The 25,907-nt window shown below is 40.4% G+C and overlaps 1 protein-coding gene across 1 annotated transcript; it reads right to left on the bottom strand.

The window, feature by feature from the left end:
- Nucleotides 1-1,432: 1,432 nt before the first annotated feature.
- Nucleotides 1,433-25,219, bottom strand: yap1 (Yes1 associated transcriptional regulator). Its single transcript, XM_085370965.1, has 8 exons — nucleotides 24,497-25,219; nucleotides 23,103-23,338; nucleotides 13,629-13,747; nucleotides 12,608-12,721; nucleotides 7,822-7,985; nucleotides 5,657-5,784; nucleotides 4,530-4,642; nucleotides 1,433-3,729 (listed from the first exon to the last, which is right to left on the bottom strand). The coding sequence occupies exons 1-8, from the start codon at nucleotides 24,695-24,697 to the stop codon at nucleotides 3,494-3,496; spliced, it is 1,311 nt and encodes a 436-aa protein (XP_085227091.1). The 5' UTR covers nucleotides 24,698-25,219; the 3' UTR covers nucleotides 1,433-3,493.
- Between the last annotated feature and the right edge of the window lie 688 nt (nucleotides 25,220-25,907).

Raw genomic sequence — 25,907 nt, forward strand, 5'->3', positions numbered from 1 at the left:
AATACCCCTGACAGCATAATGCCGCTGGAGGCGGAGCTAAACGTGGGCAGTCAGGGCTCTGTCGTGTTTTGAGGTTGATGGTGTTCGTTGTAGTTACCTACTGTGAACACAAGAGGGAATCAACATATCCTTCTGTTCAAGTTAACCTTTCAATTCCAAGGCTTTTAATTTGAGGCTGAAAGTTTCAAAAACCTTTAGGTGGGCGTCGGTTTAACGCGCTGTTTAGTTTGCGTGACGTGACCTGTGACGCATGCCTTTCCCTCTTCTTCCTCCGCTTTTCTGTCAGTCTTCACTGTCCCTATCGAAAATGAAGCCATAAGATAAAAAAGGCCCCCCAAAAAAGTTTCTGGTGAATGCTAAGATAAAATTGCTTGTTTCAGTTAAATTTATTGTTTGTTGCTGAAAATGTTAACATTTAGTTTTCAGTAATTTCAGTAGTAGTTTGAATCATTTTAATAATAATAATAATAAGTGGTTTACATAAAATGTAATAATTATTTTAAAGTGTGTATAACTCACTAGCTGGAGTAGTAATGCATTTCTATATATATTTCAGAGTATCCACCTTCGAAGAATTGGTTTGAAATTGGCAACACTATGTATAACTGGATTCAGCAAAATGGGTATGAAGCGTCAAGTAAATTGCATAAAAAAGTTAGTTGGTAGAATAATGTAAACCAAATTCATTAATCGAAATACACAGTGCATAGTCCGGTGCTAAACTGGTATGAACAATGACTTTTATTTTGACATTCACCGGATGTATCGCTTCTCAACAGTTCCACAGTTCCACCACTAGAGGGCTAACAATTAGAGCCTTTAATAATTATTTTGAAACCAAACATTTTAGAAAAATGTTTGCTGTCCAATACTTAAAACAAACTATAAAAAACAGAATATGACACAGGGAAATATTACCACAAAGTATATACTTTATTTTAGGCCAATTTCAAAGTATCATATGAAGAAAGATATATTGTAACAGAATTTGTTCTAAAACACATGCACATTTCTATCAAACAAAAAAAAAAAAAAAAAAAAAAAAGAACAGATCATTACTGAATATAAATTCATTTCATGTGCATTTAGAAAACTCTAAATACAAAATCCTTTAACTTGTGATTAGTTCTACTGCTACAATGAGAGTCAACAGCTAATATGCTCTGACAATTACACACTAAGCATAAAATCAGGTCTGTGTGACAAAATGCATTGATGCATTAAAACGAAAACTAGCCGTGCAATACGAGCACTGTGGTGTACCACTCATTTTAGTTGCATTGTTCTCACCAACACTGTTCATCCATCTTAAAAATCCATCAGCACGTGACTTAATATTCAGTAAAATCAAAACTAAAAAGAGGTTTCTCATGAATTAAAAAAAAAAAAAAATAAAAAAAAAAAATTATATATATATATATATATATATATATTCCATCAAGTTAATGCTACCCATTTAGTATTGGTTGGCAACAGAATCAGTGTGACATCCTGCAAAGCCTAAACCAGGGGCACACGCAGCAGGCTGATTATTCAAAGGTTACTGCAGTAATGCAAATATGTAGTCATTGTGTAAACATCAAAAAATAACATGATTATGTGAGAATTGTCAGTGTGTTGTCTCAACTGCGGCCGAGTATGTAAACATGTGAGTGCTTGTAGAAGAATCGCTCTTTTCTCCGCTCTGAAACCTCATCCTTAAAAATCTCAAGGTTAGTCACTCGAAACAACCATCCCAAACAGAAGGGGAGGGAAAAAAAACTCTCTCAGCTAGACGTGCCCATTAACACTTAAAACATGTTCTCATTATTAGCTTATACAGTTTGTTCAAACACAGGCTGATTTACAAATCATACCGTTTCTGGTCTCTAAAGATAGAAGCAAAATACAAGTTTTTAGTGTCATTACAAAAACATCTTTGGAATCTGCATCAACAATTCCTGACTGAGATATCTGATTGTTTCTTTATTATGCCACCCCCCCCCCCAAAAAAAACAAAACAAAACAAAACAAAAAAACAAAACACAGGCAAAAGGAAAAACTCACCACCATCAGTCACACACTGATCCTCTACTCTACCCCTTGACATGACTCTTAAACCTGCTAAAACTTGTCCTGGCTGCAGTCTATAAACCTTTCATTTAAAACACTCAACACAGCGTCGCATAGACGGGAGGGGCGGGGGGGTTCCAACATTGTAACTGTTGTATACTGTATGTGGTCATAAGGTTTCATTGATCAAAGAGCTATACTTTGTTCTGAGCCAAGAGACCTGCCTTTTTGGTTAATGTTCAGGAAAGACAGTGAAAAAAAAGCTGCATGTGAATATCAAAAATACAATAACATTAAAGTGGATACAGTAAAGCAGAGACGAGAGAATCAGATAAATGGGTTTAAAAAGAGTCCAAACAGAATCAGACCACCAAGATTAAGTCCTGGCTGGTTTGATCTCATTGAAGTGTCGTGCTGCGATATAACAGACGACCCCGTCTAAAAAAAATAAAATAAAATGATTCAATCCATGTATGAAAGAAGGAAAAAAAAGAAAGTAAAATGCCATTTGATCTAAACTATCATACATATATAGTTATCTAAAAATAGAACACTAAAAAAGATAAAACGACGAATGGATTGTGAATCAGGCTGGGAACCCCAAACATACAATTTTGATCATTGAACATTAGAGGGAAGTATGCCTGCCGTTTACGGGAACAGCAGTGTGCTTGTCGCTGAATTATAGAAATGTGGGTATTTATTCGTGTCGCTCGCATCTCAAAAAAAAAAAAAAAAAAAAAATACAACTGAAGGCACTTGATCTATCAAAGGTTTAACTTAGACTTGCTGGCACAGCCAAGCAGCGGTGCAGTCAATCCGCAGGTTCGAACCCCTCCCACCCCCACCCCAAGCAACATGGGCCTCACGTTACCTTTACTCCAAATCAGTATTGTTCTTTATGCTCCAAATACATCATTTTTGGTTTTTCAGGCTTGTTGAAAAAAACAAAACAACAACAACAAAAAGAATAAAAACATGAGGCCAAATATAAAGCTACTAGCTAGATGCAAAAGTCCCAAATACAGTTAAGTAGTGATGCGTCACGCTATTTTGCAAGAAAGAGGCTCCAGAGACTCCAGGGGATAACTGATCAGGGCAGAAGAGTGGAAGCACCTGCCCAGTGGGTAAATATGCCCTAGATTCACTGACAGGCCTGTGAAAGATTTGGGGACCCTTGCATAATTGTCTGTTCATAGGCCAGCCTTGAAGACACAGACAAAATACAGAGATAACACAACCAGTGAAGAGAACAGAACAATACTGCCAGGAAAAAAAAAAAAAAAAGAGGTTGGCCTTACATGCTGACACAGACACAGAAGTCCCGAGAGGCTTGCTGAAATGTCTGATAAAATCATCTATGATTCCTTCACAGATTAGAGCAGGCAGAAGTTCAGAGTGTAGGTAGAGGAGCGAGGAAGGAGTGGCCAGCTCGGCTTTTCTATAACCATGTGAGGAAACTCTCCTTGTCGAGCTTGGTAGCTGCCAGCACAGACTCCATGTCATTGAGGATGTCTGAGCTCAGCGCCTCCTGCAGGCTGGGCATCAGCTCCTCACCTTCCACCGCCATGCTCTCCCCCTCCAGGGTGCCCAGATCTACGTCTGTTCCAGGAATGGTATCCAGGTAGTCAGGGAAACGACTGGGCTGTGTTGCCATGGAGGGTGCAAGTGGGTCCCCTGATGAAGAGGGAAGAAAAAAAAATGTTGATACTGTTTGATGTTACTTGCTCCAGAACAGGTGTGAAAAAGTTTCTCAAGGCTACAGCAGTTCAGTACCAGTAACTTTTAACCTCAACTTCAGCTAGTTTAAAAAGAAGGTATGATTAGATGTAAGTTAACCAAAATGAATTGGCATATCTTATGATAATGTATTAAAATAGTTCACTTTAAATCATTTCAGTAATGACTTGTGAACAAAAAGGCATTCGGTTATGAAGGGAATGCAGAAATATGTACAATAATAATCAGCAGCCGTGAGCAAATCATTAAGCCAAACCGACAGAAGAAGTGCGGTCCATCCCATTCAGACAGAAATGAATCAAGAGTCAAGAATTCAAGTCAGATGCAAGCATTTCATGTTTTGATGTGCACATGCATCGACGCATTTAATCAGAACGTGTGAAACAGATACAAATGTCATTATGTCCACCTCCTCATCTCTTAGGCCTTTGTATGATCCGTTTCCCTAATAGGGCTACATTCTGTTTTCAGGACAATAAACATCTTTTTTGTTCTTATATTCAAAATGTAGCCTTTCAGATTAAAAGCTGCAATTTTTTAAAAGACTCAAGTCTAAATTTGCAGGAAGCAAACGGCAAGAAAGGAATCCGGCTAAATTGTTCATATTGAAAAACCTTTATCTGACTGGTTAATGAAAATGTTTAAGCACCCCTCGGCAGGAGATGGTTCCAGCCTGTTTATTTTGACTGAGCACTTTTATTCCACTTGGGTCAAAAATATTAGTCTCTGTGGCTCACCTGTATCCATCTCATCCACACTGTTCAGGAAGTCATCTGGAGTGCGAGGGACACTGTAGCTGCTCATACTCAAGCCGCTGTCTGTGCTCTCATCCCTGGAGTGGTAGGTCCCGCTGGAAATGCAGAAATGATGAAATGTTGGTTAGAAATGCTGCTCTGTTACCAATGAACTCTAATGGCCTATAGTTTACTTTAAAAGTGAACTGTTGAAATCAGCGGCCTTAACTCCCTTTACATACATGCACATTTAAATGGTTCAACCCTCTAGAAACGCTACGTGATGACTAATCTGCAGTGACACCATTGAAAGTGAGCTTCACTTTTTTTCCCCCTTTTTAATCTACACTATATTGCAGTACATAGGCAAAGAGCAGCAATGAAAGGGGCAACTGAGACAAAATGAGAGAGAGGACATTTGACAAGCCTATACTAATTAGCAGAAAAATATGTAGGCAGAGTATGGCAGAGGCACGATGAATGAGGCCATTGTGAGCGCAGAGGAGTGCAGGGAACAGGGGGAGGAGGGGAGATTAGGTTGGCCTGTCTACTGACTGGACCACATGTTCTCATGGCCTGCTTGCTATTCAGCTCTTTTCCTCACTTTGTGTGCACACAGAAGAACTAGAGCTTGAACTACTAGAAATTATTTCCCAGCATACCGTGGGGCAGCATTCACACAATAAAAAGCTTCCTGTACCTTTGTTGTTCAAATCTGTACAGCCTCAGACCAGCAGATTTTCACTTTATTTATTTTTTTTGGAGGGGGTGGGGGGGCTGTCTCACTCTTAAAATAAAAGAGTGGTCTTGTATTATTTCATAACTTGCGTCGCCATTTAAGCTCTGACTGACTTTACTGCAGCAGTTGTACACCAGAGGTCATCACTGAACTCCAGGCACAGATCTGCTGCTCTGAATGAGTCATTACCATGTGAAGAGGGTTAAGGCCCAGAGTTTGGCCTTCTGTTTTTACTACCACAGCTCAAAAAGTTTTGCACACAGATCCCTAAAACAGGATAAAGTCTGATGGGCTGAACCAAAAGTCAGCTGGTGCCAATCAGACTGTAGCGGTTGATTGTCTCCTTATTTTGTTCCACACCGAACACGCCTGGCTTATGTGTAAACCGAACCTGTTGAGGAATGGATCAGAGCTGTTGGCCGTCATGGTCCGGGCATCTTGAGCCATAGGGGAGGACACAGGGTTTGTGCTGCCATCTTGATCCATACTGGTAGGCAGCTGGTTCCTTAGAGCCAGCTCCTGCGGATAATAAGACACAAAAACTCATGAGCAACACTGTCAACACCACCCCTAACATCCAAAGCTAATTATACACAGCTAGAGCTTCATGGAGGCGTTTTTTTACAGCCTCACTGGTCTGCTGTCAGACATGTTGGTCTCCATTTCTCTCCTTGCACGGTGTCATATTACATGAGGGGCCGGCCACAGTTGTAGACAATTGTTTTCTACACATGAGGAATCAGATAAGGTTGAGGATATGAAGTCATGCTTTTCTTTTTCACCCCCTTCCTTCTAAGGGGATGTGAACAGAGCTGACCATAGTCACCATTTTCAGCTCTCATTAAAATTCTACAAAGACACTATTGGAAATGCACTAATTATACTTTTTTTTTCTACTTAGTATTTGGTATCAGCAAGTAAAATAAATCAAGTATAAGTAGTCAGTAATAAGATTACGTTTCAACCTTGGCATGTAGTGCAGTATAGGTTGCTGATATCTGCCATCTGTGCATTCCTTGAAACAAAAGTGAGGCAGCCTACGCTTTCAATGAGTGCATAAAGTAAATTTACCTCTTCAAACACACAGCTGTTGCAGTGAAGTTTGGAACAGTTTCAGCTGAACCAAAAGTTGCAGTTGTGTGATAAATGACCTGCTGACACTATCAAAACCACGTAAAAATAAAGCTAGCTAAACCGGCTGTCTGAGCAGCACACGCCCGGCAAGGCATGTCTGATGGCTCATCTGCATTTGAAGTTGCAGCAATCTCCATTGTGTTGCGGCAATTCTACGGTTTTTCACATTTATGTTGCCATGCATAAGTGAAGGACTAACTATAAGCTAGTCATAGTCAATGCAACATCAATAATTCATTTTATTTCCTGTAGTATTAATTACCTTACAAAGGGTTTTAAGTTAGCCACTCACCTATTCTTCATTACATAACTGCATAAGTGCATACATTTCCATTTGTGTCAAGTTTTGCTCCAAAATTGAACTCCCCATACACGCCTAACGTTATGCAATGTACTCCTGACACGCACTACAAGATTTGTAAATAAATGATAGCCACCATAATCCAAACAAAGCAGAGTTACAGGGGTTTCGGGTTTATTGGAATCTAGCGGCTAGACAGAACCCCTCTTTATATCTTTGCCTGGTCTGCAGTGCCTTTCCACATTTTATTTTCCATTTTAACTGGTGGCCGTGGATGTCTGAGCCTTGGATAATTCAGTTGCTCATGTTTCTTTACATAACTGATGAATTTCTATCCATCATTTTAATTGTGTTTGTCTACACAAGACACTAAGTGAAATCAGGCAGCTTCACTGAAATAGTCTGGTCCCACTTTTGCTCGCGGGCACTTAACAAAAACAAAAATTGTAAATAAACTCATAATTCTGATTTTAAGGCTTTTAAAATAGCTAATAGTCCAAAGTATCTGAAAGAAAGTGTTTGTGCTCATCATACTCTCATAATCTCCTTCTTTAAAAGCCAACAGTAACCAGGCTACATAAGCATGCAGAGCATATTCTCTTAAAAAGGACAGTTCCAATAATTTTCCCTTTATAACCCAGTGCCTGCATACACACGGGTCACGTCCTACAGTGAACTTTAAACAACCCATCTGAACCTGAGGCATGGTAAACAAAGTCACCAGCACTCTCATTCATAATCATAAAGCTCCAAATCTGGTACTATGACACAGCCTTGAGTAAACTACCGCTCCACCCTGCGTGGGTGGCACCACTGTGACACATCAACCTTAGGAAGTGATAATTATTAAGGACGATGACTCACAAGACTTCACTGCAGTGTGGTGTAACAATAAAGACTGATCAAAGAGGCTTAGGATCCACCACTATCCCTGCCAAGATTTTAAAGCTGTACATTTTAAAGTGTAAACATTTTGCTGCTGCACTCATTCAGCAAATGAACAGTTTGAGGTTCAGTATCGTGGTGGAAACATACTGAAAAGCATTTGTTCTTCCATGAGGCCCTGGCACTTCCAAAAGGCCTTAAAAATATTTTGAGCTGCTTTAACTCCGATTCCTGACCTGTGGTCTCTGCCGAAGCAGCTCCTGTTGCTTCTGTCTCAGTCTTTCCTTCTCCATCTGAAGTCTCATCTGGTTGTTGCTTCCCATAACTCCACTGATGCTGGGAGGCAGCTGCCCGGCCTGTTTCACTGGAGCACTCTGGGAAATTCTCTGCTGGTTCAGAGCTACAAATAAAATAAAAGTTGTTTACATATCAGTCAAATGCACATAATACAAAGACCCCAAATGCTGTAACGACAAGGATAAACTTTGCAAAAAATGGTTGCTAACTGCTTTGTTGTAAAGGAAATACTGAGGACAATCATTATACTTTCAAAATATTTTTTAGGCAAAGCGGGGGAATATTCAGACCTGACAGCAAAACTTAAGTGCTGTGCTTATGAGACACCTTTATCCTTTGGACTTTACTATATTGAGATATATGCAAATTTAACAATGTCAGCTCTCAGAAGCTGGCAATAAAACTAACATACATGATTTCTAGTTAGCAGACTAGATAGACTAGTATCTTCCCATCTCTCTTCAGAAACTTCCTGCTACCTCACCTCTTTAATGGATCGCTGCATTTAAATACTACATAACAAGACCAACAACTTGTGCATTTGTCCACATAGTGAAATTGCAAAAGAGGATCCAGTGCAGCAGGTTGTGTAGGACAAGGGAAGTCCCAGCACAAGTTGTCCACCTAGTATCTAAAACAATCACTATTCCTGTAAGACCTGATCTCCTCCCACTCGCTGACTAAGACGAGCTTTGTTAGTTTTGTACATTGCATCAGTCATGACTTATCCTTTCATTGTGCGTTTTGTTTCCTTCTAAACAAATCGCCGCTTATCCCTCGAGACTGACTGCCTTCTTACCCTGGCTTGATGTGTCCACTTAAGCTGATTTAACGCATGCAATATGATTGCTCTGTGCCCATTAATATAGTGCAGGCCTACCTAAGGTAATGCAAACACAGTACCACTTCTAAATTTACGTTAAAGGCTCTTTTACACAACAAATGTTACTGCATTAAGCATTTGTAAGCCGACTACATGTTTACAATATCAGAACAAATGTGTTTGTACTGAAAACACAGCTGTTCCCCAATGAAATCTTTGTTATTCTTCAGTGTAGTGGGGGTGGGTCTAATAAACATAAGTGTAAAGCACAATGCGATGCTGCAATCTATGCATGCAAAGTAGGTCACACATTTGCAGTGGAGTAAACGTGAATGTGTTGCACCAACAATAAAGGAGCCAACGAGGTGTGCTGTTTGCTTATGTGCTTGAAGCGCCAATCACAACAAAGCTTTAATGGGGCGGGGGCGCAACTTTCATGCGGGTCTGGCCCTCTCTGTTCTGTCCTGCCCGCCCCGGCACCTTTCTCATCACCATTCAATCACTGTCTGTTTACACTATTGCAGGGGCTGAATGAACCATAGCTGAGGGCTCTCCCTGGGAAGCTTTGGAGGCCCCACCTTGCCTTGCCTTCCACCGTCCCCTCCCCTCTCTGACCGCAATGTCTCCCCAGCAGCCCCACCCCAAGCGCGCGCACACACACAGACTCATGTAGGCAGCTTCCCCCACACACACGTCAAGAGAATCCGTGGGAGACTGTTACTTCTCCCTACTTCTTATCTTTGGCAGATACTGAAGCCTTTTGTGGCTGGAGCGCTCCGCCATCGGGGCACCATTAACTGTTCTCATGATGGAGTCTCTACGCATGGGCCATGTCAGCAGCTGCAGATCTGTTAAGGCCTTAGCTTTGAAGACGAGTTGCGTAAAAGCGATGGGACACATATGGAGAGATCCACTGATACACAAAGCCAAAAGATAAAGGAGAAGTTTTAATGTCAAAACCTGGGTCTTTATTTTGACCCCAGTTTCTATTTATGACAGTAACCTTTTATTCATACGAACAGTGCCAAAGGGAAGTCAGCTTCCAATCACCTCCTCCTCCAGCCAATTTGCAGCACAAGGTGAAAAAATTCTGCAGAACGATCGCGTAGTTTCGCCTAATTTTACAAAAAACTACAAAAATCTGAAGATTTGCTAACCTTGTTAGTTCTCTGCCAAGTAAATTATGCTCAACAAAACTATGTGATTAGTCAAAGTCAACGGTTTCCTTCAGGGGAGCAAAGTTCCTGCTGCAAAACCAAGTCAAGGACTCTTTTTGCAGACCAAATAGCAACAATAACCAATGTTACTGGATGAACTATGCACAAGCAATGCAGATATCAAAGAAGGGAATTACATCTGTGGGCGAGATAGTTGCCAAGGATAGGTTCATTTCAGGGCCAGACTGATATTTTAAAAGGAGGCCACTCAAGGCAAAGAAGACTGTGTGTGAGAGTGTGTGTGTACTTTTGGAGAGGTGGTTTGAGTAAGCAGCACATAGAGGTAGTGATTGCCGGTGAGCCAGTCAGATAAGAGACAAGTTAATGCTGTCTGCCTTTTGTCTTCTTCACGCACTCCTGCAAGACAACGAGCCAGCGACACAACCCCTTATCAGTCAATCACACTGGCAGGCATATTACACCACAAGATCACCTGGGGCAGGTAAAGTTGAGGGTGTGCCAGCTGTGGGAAGCTCTCTATATGACCAGGCCTCAGCACCTTTTAAGACTTAGTAAATATTTACCTGCTTTCGATTTAACAAGTTTAACAAAAAAAAAAAAAAAAAAAAGGCATCTTGGGAAGGTGTTGTATTTCTAGCATCAAGATAAGTAAAGCGGCAAAACAGACTGGATGTGATGCAAACAAAGTTTTATCATCTTGTACTCAGTAAGCTAAAACCAGCCTGTGCCGACTTGGCTCTGAGAGGCATGAAAAAAATAAGTCAGGCGAAAATCAAGAGTGTAGGCTAACAGGTTATAATACAGCTGTATCTGACACTTCTAATAGAAATCTATTAATGCGTACACTCAATTCCATTTAATGGTCACCAATAAAAAAAAAAGCAAAAAAAAAAGCATAGAATATTTTGGCAAAGTTTGGCAAAACTCAAACATAAACTATCCATCCACAGGATGCTGTTTGAGAGTTAAGAAGCTGCTCCTGACTTTTTCCACATGACATTTCTTAATTCTGTTTGTATCACAAATGCCAAACTACCCTATGACAGCGACATTTTCAACAAGGTTCCAGCTTTTCTGGTTTAGTACTCTGACAGTACTCAAACAGTATTACGCCAAGTCTTCAGATGAAAACATTGAAGTCCCAGGGGAATTTTTTGGTCTTTCTGCTGTCATTTCCTGTATGTGCCCACAGCAACACATATAGGATATGACATCCACATTAGCCAGTCCCCTTTTGAACTCCCACGTCACCGTGGACTCGCAGCTTGCTCACCACCTTTTTGGATCTTAAACAGGATGCATGTTTATCCCATCGTCATTTTCTCTCTATTCCTCAGTTTTTCTTTCCTCCCCTTTCGCCTTGCCCCCCTCCACCACTCCCATGCCCTCCCCTCTTTAGAGTTCTTTGACTGAAAAGGTCTGGAACAGATTAAGAGTTGGAACACAGAATAAAGAGGCCTGGCAAAGATTCAAGTCTGTCTGGAGCTACAGCAGAATGGGGCTGTGCCTGCACTGGGCCTCACACAGTGGGAAGGCAGCCGGCAACAACCCTCAGTTAAAGGCACTCTGCTGCTTTTCTTCTCAAAGCTCAAATTAGCCTCCATTATCAAAGCAGTTGGCTTATGATTGAAGACCTACATAGCAGCAGTATAGGGGTTTCTGACGCACAGGAGCTTACTTAAATAGTACAAAAGTGCAAATGCATACAAAAAAATGATAACAAACAAAACTACTGGAATTAAAAAAACAGTTCAAAATTCATAAGTTTTACAATTTTTTGTAAACCTAAGAAGGTACAAACTGCCGCAAATGAGAAATACAAGCAGTATAAATGTGACGTTTTAACAATTATTATTAAAAAAAAATGTTATACCATGAGGAACAAAATCATGTTTATGGCACATAATGAGTTAAGAGCCTGTCTCTTTCACTCTTTCTCCCCCTCTCTCGCTTTCAGGGGCCCAGCAGCCTTGTGTGTTCAAGACTTATAAACCTTCAAAGAGCTTTGCCGATTAAAGCCTCCATCTCTCCCCAGCTGCCCCACTCCCCTTACAACTCTGTTTTGAACTTTCCTGTCTGCTTTCAGAACAGGGACACACAATTGCTTACATAAAAATTGCCCTTTAAGTGGCCATGCTCGGTAAAAAACTAACACTAAATTTAAGCGGGCCGCACGCTGATTCACACGTTGCCTTTGTGAACCAGGGTAAAGTTCCCTGGGGAACACTTCAGTGATGAAAAGCATGTCACCTGAAGAATAAATGAGTCAGAGTGACATAAGCCCTCATCTCAGGAAGTCTTTCTGGCACACGGGAGGATTAGCTTATTCCCATGGCCACAGAGTAGTCCGAACACATGTACCTGGCTCTGTCACTAATTCACCAACCCTGACCACCACACACTCGGAGCTAACTTTAGTTTGGCCCGAGGGATTAATGGCAAACTCAGCTGTTGTGCCATAACTAAAACGGCTGACAAAAGTGTAGGTGTGAATTTTGAGGGTGGGGGTTTTAACAAAATCTGCCTTCAACCACCAATGCTATGTCTAGATAGCCCAAAGCACTCTGGTGTGGTTACATTAACTTTGAACCAAAAGTGGAGAAGGAACACCTCCCTCAAGTGTGAACATTTAATTATATTTTCAGGTGTCTAACAATGACTTTCCTATATTTAATCAATACAACACACTTTAACACTAACAATCTCAGTCCAAGGCAAACTCACCATAACGTGGCTCAAGTCGTGGGTCCAGCCAGGATGTGGTCTTGTTCTTGTGATTGATGTAGTAAATTTCTCCCTCTGCTGTAATAGCCTGTTCCCAGCCGTCAGGGAGGGATCCTAAAGGGACGATGCAAAAAAAAACAAAAACAAAGTCTAAGAGATCCTACAGGTTCAATCTATGCTTTAATTGACTGGCAGAATTTTTTAAACTTCTTACAGTCAGCTGACAAAGAGACCAAAACAAAGCAAAAACTTCCCATATAGAAAGCAAAAGGAATAAATAGACAGAAGAATTAGAGATGGTCGTAATCTTTCATCTCTGAATTAATCATTGCCATCAGCCACTGAAATCAAACAATCCTGTCTGTCAACAGTTGACAGATGACTAACAATGGGTTACCAGATCGGTAATCTTTAATCTTTACCCAGTTTCTGATCTGGCCTTTGTCCAAAACTGGCCTTTCTGACATGTAGCTCCATATTGGAGATGGTTCACTTCAGATGCATTCTAATACTGGAAACGCTGTTTGTTTAGATGAGGGGTGGCGGCCAGGTACAGCATGCGAGAGGAAGGACTCGCTTGCTGTGATTTCAGTGGACCGATTCCCTGCTATATTCTCACATGGCTTTAAAGGACATCACACAGTGTGTGCATGTGCAAAAGTAGCTATTGAGTCAGAGTTCCCAAACATGTCAAACAGGACGCGTAACGTTCTGCCTCAGTCTTCCCTCACCTAGGGCAAATTCCAACTGTATGGACAGACCTGAGGTACACCAAGTAGTAACAGGTAAGAACCAGACTGTACCTGACTTGTTCGGTATAATTTTTTTCTTCTTTTTTTTTTTATTGTTTTGCTTTACATATGTGAACACACAAAAAATGCATGTTGAAAAAAATACACTATGAACGTTGTGCAAAGGAAGAACTGAAATAATTGCCATTCACTGCTGAAAATTACACAATGCATTTCATGCACTGCCGCTGATATAAAAACTAAATTTGACAAAATCAACAGATACACACCACTGGCTGGGTTCATGATAGGTTGCGGCTGGACTGGCACAGAACTGGGAGGGGCAGGCTGGTTCATCTGGAGCAAGGCCTTGCGCGGATCCTGCCAAGTGGTGGTCTGATCAATGTGGCTGTAAGGAGATAGGACAGCCAATAAAAATAAGTCACAGAAATGACCATCTATGATTTCCTACAACTAATAAGCAGTAAGGCCAAACTAGGGCTATGTCAATACAACACATAAATGTTGACTCAGACCCATTTCATCAACCTCATGGACAAAAACACTGAATCTACCCCCCCCCCCCCCCTCCCCCCGTTCTGTAAATGATGACTGTTACTGGAAGCGAAACTCAATGTTGACTGTGTGTGTTCCAGCCTGGATTCAGTCTAGATTTACACTACTCATTCATTCATGATTTGAATCTATGTGTATTGAATAACAATGGAAAAAAGAAAAAAAAAAACATTAAATTATATTTGAAATAAGACAAAACAAAAGCAGCACACTGCAAAAAATGAAAATAAGTCAAGTCAGGCTGAAAGCTTCTTGAAAATGTGTAGCGGCCTATGATTGGTTTTAAAACACCCATTGTAACATCAAACAATGTTGCTCCATCTATTTTCTGGCTCATCTTTGCTGGAACAGGACTGAGGCTTGGGGGAGGAGGCATTGTGTTTCATTCTGTGAAGGCATTGATAATTAGTGCTTTGTTGGTACTTGTTGCTTGATTAAGATGGAAAGCTAATACAGGAAGCCCTCCTCTCCCGAGCAGGACCCTCTCTATTGAGGGAGGGTCAGTCCCAGGGCTCAATGCAGGGGGTCCTTTTTTCCTGGAAGCGGCTCGGACACTACAGAGTGTCAGGGGCTTTAACAATCTGGCGCCACATTTACAAAGCTTTCACCTGCTTGACAAAGGCACAGACTGAGCTACGACCTAAAACCCCACTATTCACTTGTTTTCTCTCTTTTTTTCTTTTTTTTAACTATCCCATTTTTTTGAAAAAGAAACAAAAACTAATCTCATACAAAAGGCATGAAATTCAAGTGTTTTTGTTTCATACATCACCACAAATCTTGCATTTATAATGTAACTTGACTGAGTTATTTCAACACACATGGCAAAAATAGTTTGTTTGTCATGCACCTAAATGTTACCCACAGCTATCCATTATACCCCAGGTTCTAATGGTGTCCTTCCACCCACTGCGTTTCTTTACAACTCACTGTTAATTTGATCCCTAAACGCCATTAGCACAGATTTTGGAACAGCTGGGTGAAATGAGAGATTCAGAGAGTTTCTCTTGGCCTCTGCGGTAATCCCAGCCTGCCTGTCTGCTCTCGATCCCAGGCCAGAGAGCGAGAGGACCTGACTCAGCACTCCTCCCCCGATACAATGCAGCCCATTTTGAAGCCCCCTCTTGTTTATGCTTTATTGATCAAAGGAGCTGCCAAATCCCCTACCGAACCCTCCCCCAGCCCTCACACGCACACACATATACACACACACACCCACACAAGCACCGCAAACCAAGCAAAATAGTTGGAACTGCTCAGACTGGGGGGGCCTTGAGAAAGAAAGGTCAGGGAGAGGAGGGGCATATAACTGGAGAAAAGAAAAAAAACAAGTGAAAGTTAAAAAAAAAAAAATCTACAGAAGCAAATCCCCTGAATTCCATTGGCTGTGTGAGTTGCTGTGGTTCTGTTACAGTCTGAGTGCCCGCCCTGCCCCATTTCCTGCCTTTTTCCCCACTCTGGAAACTATGACATTTGTTATGGGGGGAGAACAGGGGAGGAGGCAGGGAGACGGGCACTAGGGTAAAAGGGAAGGGAGGGTTTATTGTAAATGAGAGGCCTGCACATCCTTGCACGTCAATGGCAAAAAAAAAAAAACTGCTAAAAGTGGGGAAAAAAAGAAAACACTGATAGGAACATAAAACTTTAAAACCTTAAAATCAGATTCTTGAAGTTATGCACAGATAAAAGGTATATTGAATTTTCTATCAAAGACTAGTTAGAACTGCCAACTTCCGTTGATCAAATCAACCACAACAACTGTAAACAAAGCCTTAGTTCAAAATACAGGCAATAATGATCTAAAAGCCTGTGATGAAATCGACTTTCTGTTCAATAGTGCTGAAAAGAATATTGAAAAGAAACTGAGAAAACCGGTAAATGAGTTACCAAGAGTCAGTAATTCATCACCAGGTTTTAAAACTAAAAGATAATCTATTCACTGAACCTGCCACCAACCATATATGGTCAGCTGCACGGCTTCCTGTAGGTGAAACATAAAACAAAACAATGTCATGGCAACTGTTGGGACGGCTGGAGGCCACCAGTTGCTGTTAGGAATTGCTGATGATCTGCAACCCCACGGTCACAACTGCTCGGTGTTTTCTTTACATGTTTCTGACACCACAACGAGCACAGCAAGGCAGCCTTTGTACCCTGCCCCCTACTGCATACCCGGGGATGGGCAAGATATTTTTGGGGTTGGTCCTGATCCATACAAGTGCAAAAAAAGTTTACAATTTTTTTTAAGTAAGCTGTAAAACTGTGCTCTCAAAACTCTCATTCAAGCTGCGACCCAAACATTAAGAGAATGCTTAAAATAAATGGCGTCTTTTGACTCTTTACACACAAACTGCTGCTGTGTGATTACACACTAAGCACATGAATGGACAGAATAAAATAAGTCTACATGCCACAAAAAAATGTAACCTGTATAGACACGTTTCAATCCATAAACAATGAACTAGCAGCTAGATTCTATTTCTGTCACATGGTTTACATAAACAACAACATCCTCCTCCCCCAAATTAAGTCCCTTAAGGGGGATTTTTTTTTGTTAACACAAACATCTTTTGGTGTTCCAACCCCAAATCCTAGTTTAGATGACGGGACAAGGTGGTGGGGAAAAAAAAAAGTCTCATGTTTGTCTGGGAATCATCACAGACAAACTATAACACATCATTTCTTCTGCAAATGACCAGGTACTGCAGCCAAGAAGAACAATGTCTTTCAAATGCGATCCATTACTTTCCATCTTTTGCTCAAGTTGTCATGTTTGACCATGTCTTGCTGAGGCATGAAGGCAAAACTCTACTTTGCTGAAATGATATATGGGATGACTTATAAGTTTCCTGCTCAGGACTAACTGGAGTAAAAATACAATGCAAAGTGCTAATCGTTAAGGACTGACTGAAAAATCTGAGATTTAAGAGATTCAGGTTTCCGGACTGTGCTATAAAGGGTTCACGATCCCTTACGTGCAAAAGTCTGAATTCCCCCACTTGATTTTTCAAAAGCTGCAGTGAATTACTGTAGTATTATAAACTAGTATGACAAACACACAGCCTGCCTGTTTATGCTCATGAAAACTATGGCCGTTTGCATCTGGCTTTGTAGAGAATTTACTACTCAAAAAACATAAAGTCTCCAAATAACCTCTGCCACCTTCAAAACACCAGATCAAAGCTCGATTTCAGTCCAGGCTGACTGTTTATTCCACTGAAATTGCACATCTTCAAATCCAGATGTCAAGTGCTGCATTTCGCTGGTGTAATACAGGGGAGTGAAGCTATGAGAAGTGCAGCAGTGATGAAGCACTCCCACAGCTGAGTTGTCAAATGTTAAAAATGGGATCGTCAGACCACAGGAGCTCCACCCTGGGAGTATGTGCTTGGAAGTTGGTTGAAGCCAATGACTTAAGAGTGCACTGGGGGAGGCCAGATGTAATCAGGCCTCTAAGTTGAGGGTGACCACCTCCACTCTCGTTGACTGGAGATGCCTGGCTGCCTCTCTATCAGCAGGACATCATCAAGAGAGATTATTGGGGCAACCTTTGTGACCCTATTGTGGCTTTAAGTTTCCCTTTGAAGGGTGGTTTGTATTAATGAGGAAACTAGTTCATGAAGTACCAGGACTGAATGTTCCTCGGTTTTTCCACTGTTTATTTTTTAAGAGTAATTTCAAGATTGAATGTAATTTTAGGGATTGTCGTAATTAAAGATTAATAGGTGGGGTTTTTTTTTTAAGCAAAACTTGCCTGACAAAGTACTCCGCATAAGCACTTCTCTTAATCATTTACCAAGTAACATTGCAAACTTATTAATAGGTGCATACTTTTAGTCAAATAATATATCAATATTAAAATAAGGTTATCCGAGTATTTCGAAATCTCTAAATCCCACCTGAGAGGTCCACCTCTCAGAGACTACTTCTCTGTGGAGATGCCCTTAGTGACAGTGGAGGCATTGATGTCTGAAACAGAGGTGTTACATCAAACCTTCGGTAAACATTAGTCTGACTTTCTCACAGTCCAGTTTGTGTACTGAGCTGACAGGCCAAAGTTGAACAGGAAGGTTCTTGTCTGTGTGTGGTCAATAAACCAAAAGTTTGTCAAACACAAAGTTGCTCCAAATGAGGGCTTTGCACAAGCTTACAGCCCAGTCTTCCCAGCACCATTTGTGACTGACCAAGTGGTCTTAGTTTACAACGTCTTAGAATGAAAACCAATTTGCATATTTATCACTTTAAACTCATCGCAAAACAATTATATATACCATTTATTTCATTTACTATAAGATCAGTGTTAGCCAAGCTATAAAGGTAAAACTTGTTAGTGAATTTAAAAATGAATTGATATTGTTTTTATTTAATTTATTACATCACTACAGTATTAATGACTAGATGAAAAACTGTCAAGTAGTTAAAGTCTGACTATGGTTTAAAAGACAACATAACACTGCAATTGCAGCTTTATTTGCTCAATTCATGGCGACAGTTGGAGAGCCTAAAGCTTGACTAGGCCATTTTTGTTTTAAATGCAGTAAATATTACCATGTTATCTGCTGGAATTGATTTATCAATATAATCTTATAGTTTAAAATCAGCATAACAGAGTTATTATAATGTACTACAGCAAGAGCATAAGGCCTAAATAAACATCTTTCCTGTGCAAACAGGCAATCTCTGACTTGTATTTAGAGCAACAGATGTTCAGGAAATCACAGACAGAGTATAGTAAAAGCTGATTATTAGCCGATTTACCCGGGACTCTGCAGCAGTGTAAGTCTGAGAAAATAATTTGTTTTTTAAAAACATAACACTAAAGAAAGGATTTATTAAAGTTCTTCACAGTGGATAATCATCTCCTTGCATATCTAATCATGAATCATCTTTAGCCACTGCAGAGTTAAACCTTAAGAGAGACACATAGTCTGCTCTTTTCATGTGAAACCAAGCTCATCAAAACATTTAAAAAACCCAGTCGAGAAAAGACAAAAGTGTCCATCAACACGTAGATCTACCTGCCCCTCAGGGCAGATAATAGCCTCCCCCCCCTCCAGAGCTTTACTCTGCTTTGAGCTGACTTCCCACGAACTGAAAGCTCTTTCAAAGCTGCATTTAATAAGCGCCCGGAAACAGTGATTACCCCTCCTAGTTCACCGGTGTGTCTAAATTAGAAACCTTCATTAGTTTATGACCCACCCCTGGAGACCATCCCTGCCCCCGTCCCACCAACAACCAAGGTGACCCAACCTCTGTGCCCTGGCTGTCATAAATCAAAGGCCGCAGCAAACTGCTGTGAAAAAGACGAAAGGTCAACAGACTTTGTTGACGTTCTCCAAGTATTTGTTTTTATGTAACAGCCAAAACAACAAAAAAAGACGGCATCCTATTTGACTCTGATTACCATTAGGGCTGCGACTATTGATCACCACCAACAGTTATAACAAAATGTCTCATTTTTTAAAATTTGGTTTAAAAGGTGCATCACTTTTATCAAATGATATTTATATCGCTTCAACACCATTTGCTACTCTAAAGGAGAAAAAAAAGTGCTAAATCTGTCACTTATCATCACTGGTTAGTATTTACACCAAAATTAAACTAAATTTTAAAAAAAAATATCAGAACTTCAGGTGTGAAGAAGGTTAAAGTCTTAACAAAGCCACCACTCTCTCACCCCCATCTTTAAACTTCATGTCAGCCATTTGTCTATTTCGGGAAGGCTCACATGAGTCTCAACAGGCCCGTCGTCTGAATAAAGATCACTGTTTCGCTGCTGGGACAAAGGGGGAGGGCACAGTTTCTTTTGGCCCCCTCTTCTAGTGATCTCCACATGGCTGCCATTTAACTTCATTGACACAGAGAGGCACCATCACAGAGTCACAGCTCCATTCATACCAAAACAGAGCATGACTCCTGAAGGAGTGAGGCATCGAAATCTAGAGACTCACTGACTCAGAGGCCAGTTATTGTTACGCATAATCCTGCAGTACAGTAATAAACAAATAGTATCTTAAAAAAAAAAATACTTCAACTTCAACCCTGGGTTCATTTATCTCTAAGGACAACAGCAAGCAACCAGAGTGAAATGTGAACCCCCAACTCTCTGCTTTCCTAGCTGGTGACCAACTCCCCACCCCCACTAGTCCATAGCTAGCGCGCACACACACACACACGCACACTCTTGCTCTGCTTCACTCTCTCTGCAACACATCTTGGTCAGACAGCCCCTGTTTATAAATAGGGGAGTGTCTTTTCCAGCAGCTCTGGCAAGCCTGCTTTTATTCCAGATCAAATATCTGCTCTTTGATCTGTGTGGAAGCTGTCTCCTCGCGTTTTCCGTACTCAAACACAAACACAGTGTACTATACTCACTCTGGTTGTATAACATGCCAGTTGGAAAAACAGTTAAGTCTCTGCAAAGAAATGTGTTTCACATCCCGTTAACATCAAACTCTATGTGAGTTGAAAGGAAGAGGCCCTCAGGTATACGCTATATAAACAGGTATATATTATATCATCTATGAATAATTGGATAGTTTAGCATTAAAAAAAAAAAAATTACCGACCAGTGAGATCAAATGACTGTTTTTATACACAGAAAGACTCTCGGTTAACACACCTGACTTGTGAACTTATGGCTTTTATACTGCCAATTTTATACACGTTATATTTTATTCTGCCTTTATCAGTATTTTAGGATAAAATACTCTAAAGAACCATAAAGATCTCGAGTCTTTCAGAGTACTGTTTTGATTCCTCTATTCCCTGTCCATTATTTTTTTGGCCTCCACAAAATGGGCCAGATGTTCTCCAGATGTGCAACCTTAAAACATGTGGTAATGAAAGCTCTCTTTTTTTTTGGGATCCAAGTAAGTTTGAAGCTATCATGTTTGTCCAGACTCTGCGTCAGAGAGTAACATTTCCTAGAACTGACAACATTTTGCCTTTGAGTAAAGAATGAGGACTTTGAGTGTCAAGCCTTTTTTTAAACAAGAGCTGCTGAAGAGTTCATAAACTTTAGAAGGCTTCACAATGAGCAGATTACATTAACATAAATTGTTGACAAGCACGCCACTTTTATGAATAATTCAACCCATCTTTGCCCAGAGCTACAGACAGTGGAAATAAAAAGGGTAACAAATGCACAAAAAAGTATTAAAGAACCAAAGCCCTCAAAACCCGAGAAGTAATCGATACATCCTGTGACAAGCCTAAAGGTCTCTACAGTACCTGCAAACAAGAAATCTACATTACTATGGATGATTAATGCGAAGAAGATCTACTGAGTAGCAGAGGAGCTTTGCAGAACTGTTCTTTGCTGTCTGGGGTAGCTACAGTGCTCCATTGTCTCTACTGAAACCTGAGACCAAGAAAAGGAGCACTAGATACAGCAATCATTGCTCAAAAGACTTCTCTTGTTTGCTGAGCCCACCAAATTTAATAACCTACAATTTAACTATTGCAATTGTCTCTTTCTGGACACAGTGGCAACTATTGTGTAACAGATTTGAAAATCATTGTCAGCATAATGTATGCTGAATAGAGATGTAGTATTGAGAGCTGGGCCCTGTACTACGAAGCGAGTTCAGCATACCCAGGGTATCCTTCGTTATCCAGATTTACTCACCCTAACACTGGCGTTCGGGTAAGTGGTCACACTAAGCTGGTTATTAACTCACTAAGTTAGCCCAGGACTTCCCAATCGAGGTACACGTGAGTTCACATGAAAGAGGTGGTGCTGGTAATATCTGATCACATTGATTAGTGTACTAGTAGCTGATTTTACAAAGAAAGAGTAAACTTTAAAATGAGAAAAATATGAAGAGGTTACATAAATGATGTAAGTATTTGTATCCACTTTAGTTAGAAAGCTATTATTAAAGTGTAGCCACTTGTCTGAGTTAACAGATAAAAATATCCCATTAAGATATTGGAGAATCTGATGAGCTGTTATCAACTATTCCCATCAAATTTGCATAAGACAGTTATAGTTTTCATTCTCTCAGCTACAATCTGTGTCTTTTAAGGATTTAAGAGTAAGTTTAAATACAACAACAGAATTCAAATATAGGCTTAGTCTATGTACAAATTTGAAATGAGGTTAGAAAGTGCAGTATAGGTGTCCTGTTTTAGGATCGTATATTACTGACTAACACTTATCAAAGAGTAAAATTGTTGCTGACAAATATGGGAATGAATCAAGATTTATCACCGATGCTCATCAGCTAACACAAAGACTTTAGACACTACTGAAAAACTAGAGCCACCTACTCTACCCACAGAGGGATTGTTCAGGCAGGGTGATGCCAGTTTCTGAAGAACTGCCTGGTCAGTAGGTGGTGATTTCATACCTGCTGATCTCTAATCAGGAACCTAACCTGTTCCGGAGCAGGTTAGGGTTAAGGGTTAAACTTCAGAGCTAATCCAGAAGTTACCCAGATAAGATTAAATCCTGCTTTGTAGTACAGAGGTCTCTATAGAGACCTGTCACAAGACCAATTCTTTGGTAACTTTCATTGTCACAACAAAAAAAAAAAAGTTTGAACCAGTGATTGTACTGCTTTATAAGCAGGGATATACATATTGTAAATATCAGTAAGATTATTCCAACAATATGTATGTATAAAATTGCAATCAAAGATTTTAAACACATTTTTTAGAACTTGCACAAATATAAAATGTTCTCATAAAATTAGACAAAATTTTCCATTTTGGGGATTTTCTGACATCTGATGTAATAATGTTAAATAAATGGTAAATGGCCTGTATTTGCTTTACTTAGTCCCTATGGACCCCAAAGCACTTTAGACTACATTCAGTCATCCACCCATTCACACACTGGTGATGGCAAGCTACATTGTAGCCACAGCAGCCCCGGGGCGCACTGACAGAGGCGAGACACTGGCGCCACCGGGCCCTCTGACCACCACCAGTAGGCAACGAGTGAAATGTCTTGCCCAAGGACACAACGACTGAGACTGTCTGAGTCGGGGCTCGAACCGGCAACCTTCCGATTACAAGACGAACTGCCAACTCTTGAGCCACGATCGCCCTTAAGTATAAGTATAAAATAAGTATAAAAAGTTAAGATAGATGAATATCACCGATTTTTCAAAACATTTCAGGTTGCAAGCATTCAGAGACTTTTACAAACTGTATGATGCACTTCATGGCAGCATACATACTTGAGGAAGTATCTCTGGCCAGAGGCTGTCTTGGCCATCTCCCACCCATCTGGTAGGGGCATGTCATCAGGAATCTCATAAGAAGACTGACGAAGATGTTGAGGAGAGGCCCCTGTTGAGCCCATGCCAGACAGTGAGCCACCAGAAACAGCTCCTAACTGCAAGGAAGCAGGGGATGAGTGTGCACGGACATGGTGAGGGATGAGGACTCCGGCACTCCCAGCATCAGTGCTGGCCTGTGTTGGGGTTGAGAGACAACACAGTTAGTTTTCTTTGGGGAGTTTGAGTGAAAACCCTCACTTAAAAACATCAATTATCATGTAATAATTAAAAAAGGCCATATGCAAATGTAAAGACAAATCAAACATTTATGAAAGAATAAAAAAAACATGAGGCTTTGTTTGTTTCAAATACAAGTGCAATAATGGATTGAGGATGAAAAACAGAACACAGTCTTAATTTATTGACAGTGTGTACTAGTCTACATAATTTCTACCCATTTAATATTTGAGTCACTCCTTATAATTTGTAATCACTTTAAAGTGTATATAAATTCTATTCATGTGCATGTGAAGGCATGTTTTTGACTTATTCGGGTGTGGGAGGTATCCAGGGCTTGCCACCAACACGCATGCGCACTAATTACAAAAAGTCCTCAGAGTTATGGGGAGCGACCGGGAACTTGGAAGAGCTGAAAATGGAAGAAGGGATCGGGGAGGGGCTGTGGGTGAATATAGGATAATTTAACCATCATATGATTTCCTGTCAGCAAATCAAGTTGTTTACATAAAAAAGTCGGATTGGAAATTTAAGATGATACGAACATGACGGTTATCCGTCTGCAAATAGCTATACATGAATTATTAACCAAACCATCCCTTATTATTTTTACATTGTCACTCATCTAATCACAATTTATTCTAAGCTAAGCAATATTCATCGGTTTTCTTGGTTACTTACGGCCAAAGACTGCAAGAGAATGTTTCCGCCGTTTAATAAAGCCCTCACGGCCTTTGCTGTTTTAATGTTTGGTTTTTTTTCTCTTTTGTTTTGTTTTTTTGCTGTGAAATGTGTTAAATGGAAATTAAATGCAGTTTGAGGGGGGGAAACAACCCATCAATGGAAATGCACACTCATTTAAGCAGGTCAATACAAGTCCGCCTGAATAAAGTTATTATATCTTAAAGACTTAAAAAAATAATAAGTGTGTTCAAAGATGACTGACCAATAAAACAATAACGCTGAAGGCTAAAAATGGCACCAGAGAAGGATGAAGTAACTATTAACTAAGTGCCAGTCACGTAGCTCCTGAAGGCCGAAACTCGACAAGATGGGCCCTGCTTTTTAGTTGTGATTTCTGAGTACGGGCACAGTAAAAACCAGGGCGGGCTTACTTGTCTGGAATGAGACTTTGGTTCTGGGGGTTTGAAGAAGGAGTCTGGCAGTTTCCTCATCCTCATGGGCACAGAGTGGGGCACGGTATTGACTTTCGGGTTCATCACAGCGTTAAAAAGCGCCTCTAGGTCAGTCTCAGAGTCGCCCCGTACATGGACGATTTGGTGTCCGGCAGGAGGGTTGTGCTGGCTCGGATCCATTGTCCCAAAAACAGTCTTCGAACTTTATGTCCCAAAAAAGTTAGGCTTCGGAAGTTAAAAAATAAACGTGAGCCAATCCCAAACTTTTTTTCCACGCCGGGAGAAATCTGAAAATCTCGACGACACTCAGTAAAAGTTATTCGGAGTCATTCTAAACTTTACAAGTCGAGCACTTGATATTCTTCCAAAGTGTGTTAGCTGTCGAAATCTGCAATGAAAGACAGCCTTTTCCTGTTTTTTCCTGCTGGCATACTTGTTAACGTAACAAAGCGCATAAACTCCACATTGGAATTTATGCTCTCGTCCCCCCAAAAAACGCAGATGCAGCCACAAAAGACGAAAAAACACCACAAACGGTTGAGTGAAAGAGTCCAACTTTTTCTGAGTGTCGGGCCAAGTCCAAGCTGTTGTTGATATTCTTTTAAGCAAGGCTCATAGTGAGCGGTACAAATCTCCGCAGCTCACTTTCTAGAAAAAAAAAAAAAGTTTAGCCCCAGTCGGATCTAAACTTTGGAGAGGACATCAAACTTTATGACGCCAGTGACGTAATCACCAATAGGGCGGGACTTACGGCTCCGATTGGGACAAGAGCGTTTAAAGGTAGACTGGAAAAGCCAAGCCCTTTATTAGCGGGCACCTTCCCCAATTAAACATAGTGTGAAATTAAAAGTAAAAGATTATGTACCAAAAGATACATTTTTGATAAGACATGTCACAACTTTTTAACGTTAACATCTACTTATTTCGACAGCAAATGGAATTGTAATATCCTTTACAGTTTATGTAATCTTCGACCGGACAATCTGGGCAAGACCTTATGAGTTATGGTCTCCATTTATGGCCCATTTGCTAGCCCAAATCTGGATGCCTTGTAGAAAAAAACACTACTACATGGGAAGTTTCATTAAACTAACTTGCAGATGCACTGAAAATATATACACACAGATGAACACAGGGTAACCAAATTAAACTCAAATTTGATGCTATAAAGTGACATTTTCTTGTACAAGTTTGTACATGTTTTTTTTTAAGTTACCAAAGTTTTTCTAGTGTAAAAACAAGAAAATAAAGGACCAAAAAGAAAACGAAAATCAAATTCATATTGAACTAAAGCTCATAAAAACTTACAATAAAGTACATTTGCAAACGGAAAATCTGACTAAAGTAACACTGGCAGATCACATTTTTCTTTGCAGGATTTATTTATAAC

This window comes from Diplotaxodon limnothrissa, linkage group LG14 (genome assembly GCF_057381915.1).
Source record: "Diplotaxodon limnothrissa isolate DT_005_m linkage group LG14, D_limnothrissa_male_GT1.1, whole genome shotgun sequence".
Classification (NCBI taxonomy): domain Eukaryota; kingdom Metazoa; phylum Chordata; class Actinopteri; order Cichliformes; family Cichlidae; genus Diplotaxodon; species Diplotaxodon limnothrissa.